Source organism: Sinocyclocheilus grahami, unplaced genomic scaffold, assembly GCF_001515645.1.
Source record: "Sinocyclocheilus grahami isolate Dianchi unplaced genomic scaffold, SAMN03320097.WGS_v1.1 scaffold12654.1, whole genome shotgun sequence".
Lineage (NCBI taxonomy): Eukaryota > Metazoa > Chordata > Actinopteri > Cypriniformes > Cyprinidae > Sinocyclocheilus > Sinocyclocheilus grahami.
In genome coordinates, this window is record NW_015514532.1 from 1 (window position 1) to 1348 (window position 1348).

At 38.8% G+C, this 1348-nt stretch overlaps 1 protein-coding gene across 1 annotated transcript; it reads right to left on the reverse strand.

The window, feature by feature from the left end:
- Positions 1-190: 190 nt before the first annotated feature.
- LOC107578903 (YEATS domain-containing protein 2-like) lies at positions 191-1334 on the reverse strand (the record flags this gene model as incomplete). The annotated part of the gene is made up of 5 exons (XM_016264804.1): positions 1162-1334; positions 928-994; positions 708-825; positions 534-631; positions 191-283 (listed from the first exon to the last, which is right to left on the reverse strand). Coding segments are annotated over exons 3-5 (291 nt in total), but the record flags the coding sequence as incomplete, so codon positions are not given.
- Positions 1335-1348: the final 14 nt, after the last annotated feature.

Here is a 1348-nt window from a genome sequence, read left to right on the forward strand (position 1 = left end):
AGATAAACATCAAATTTTCATTTTTGGATGAACTATCCCTTTAACGACTTTAATTAGAGAAAGAACTACTACACTCCAATGAAGCATGATTTAATGATTTAATCAAATTACAAATAATCTTTACTTCTGAAACTCGACTATTTTACTCTATAGATAAAATGTATCAGTGCATCTAATCTCTATAGATTACCTCAGGGATTTTAGGCTGGCCTGCATTGGCATAGTAGTTTGCGACAATACACGCTCTGAGCTTGTCCATCATTCTCCTGGCCTCATTCAGCCTCTGAAAAAAAACAAAAAACAGATAATTCAGATTTGTTAAGTTATGTAGTGTATTACAGCTTTAGGACTTTACTTTGTCTCAAGTATGTTTTAGGCAAGATACTTTGACTTTTAAATTAAATGTTGACACTGTACCCATAACTGAAATTAAATACAGACTCTTAGCACTTGTTACACCATGATTAAAGTACTTCTGGACTAACAAAGCACGGCTAGTCCTTAAATAAAGTGAGTATTGGACAGACGATTACCTGCCCGATGACCTCGATCTCATGCTCTTTATTTTTCATCTCCAGAGAAAACTGATCCTTGATGATCGCTTCAATCTTCTGCACAGCAGCTTCACAGGCTGGTAAAAATCAAACAAGCATATTAAAAAACAACTTGTGTAATACTTTACATCACTGTTAGGAACCTAATCTTACCATTCTGCTCCACCACTTTACTCCTCTTGTTCTCCTGCACTTGAGTGATGTCCTCATAGTCAGGATCTTTGTCCTCTATTTTCCTTTTCACCCCAGACATGATCACTCATTGGCTGGACTGTAGACACAGTACACAACATGCCCCATAAACAACAACAACAAACGTATACAGCCGCACACAAAGGCTGAGTCTCAAAACGTAGTTGGCTGCTTAAGTTACCTGCTTGCTTATAATGTTCTAAAAGTGCGTCCTAGGTAGGCAGCTTGCTAGATTTTGAAACACAGCCCTAGTATATGAGCATACAAGTGTTATTACATTTCCTTGACAAACTGCTATTAGTTGTTGCAGAGGTTTCAAAATAACTAAAAACTGAAAGAAGACGCTGCCAATCGGACATACAGACCACGCTAAACAAAACAACAGCTTTTTAAGCAGTTATTGTAAAACTCTCACCACTGACGCTTTTCTAAACTGCGCAAAACGTGACGTAAACACGCACAAAAGTGGTCGGTGTGATTATTTACACGTTGAACGTACGCCGAATTTGCTGGTGAGATGTTTAAAGGTGAGGTGTTTAGCCGTTAGCTTGGGTTGGTCTCGCGCACACGAAAGTCTCGCGAGGACACACGAACTCGTGCAG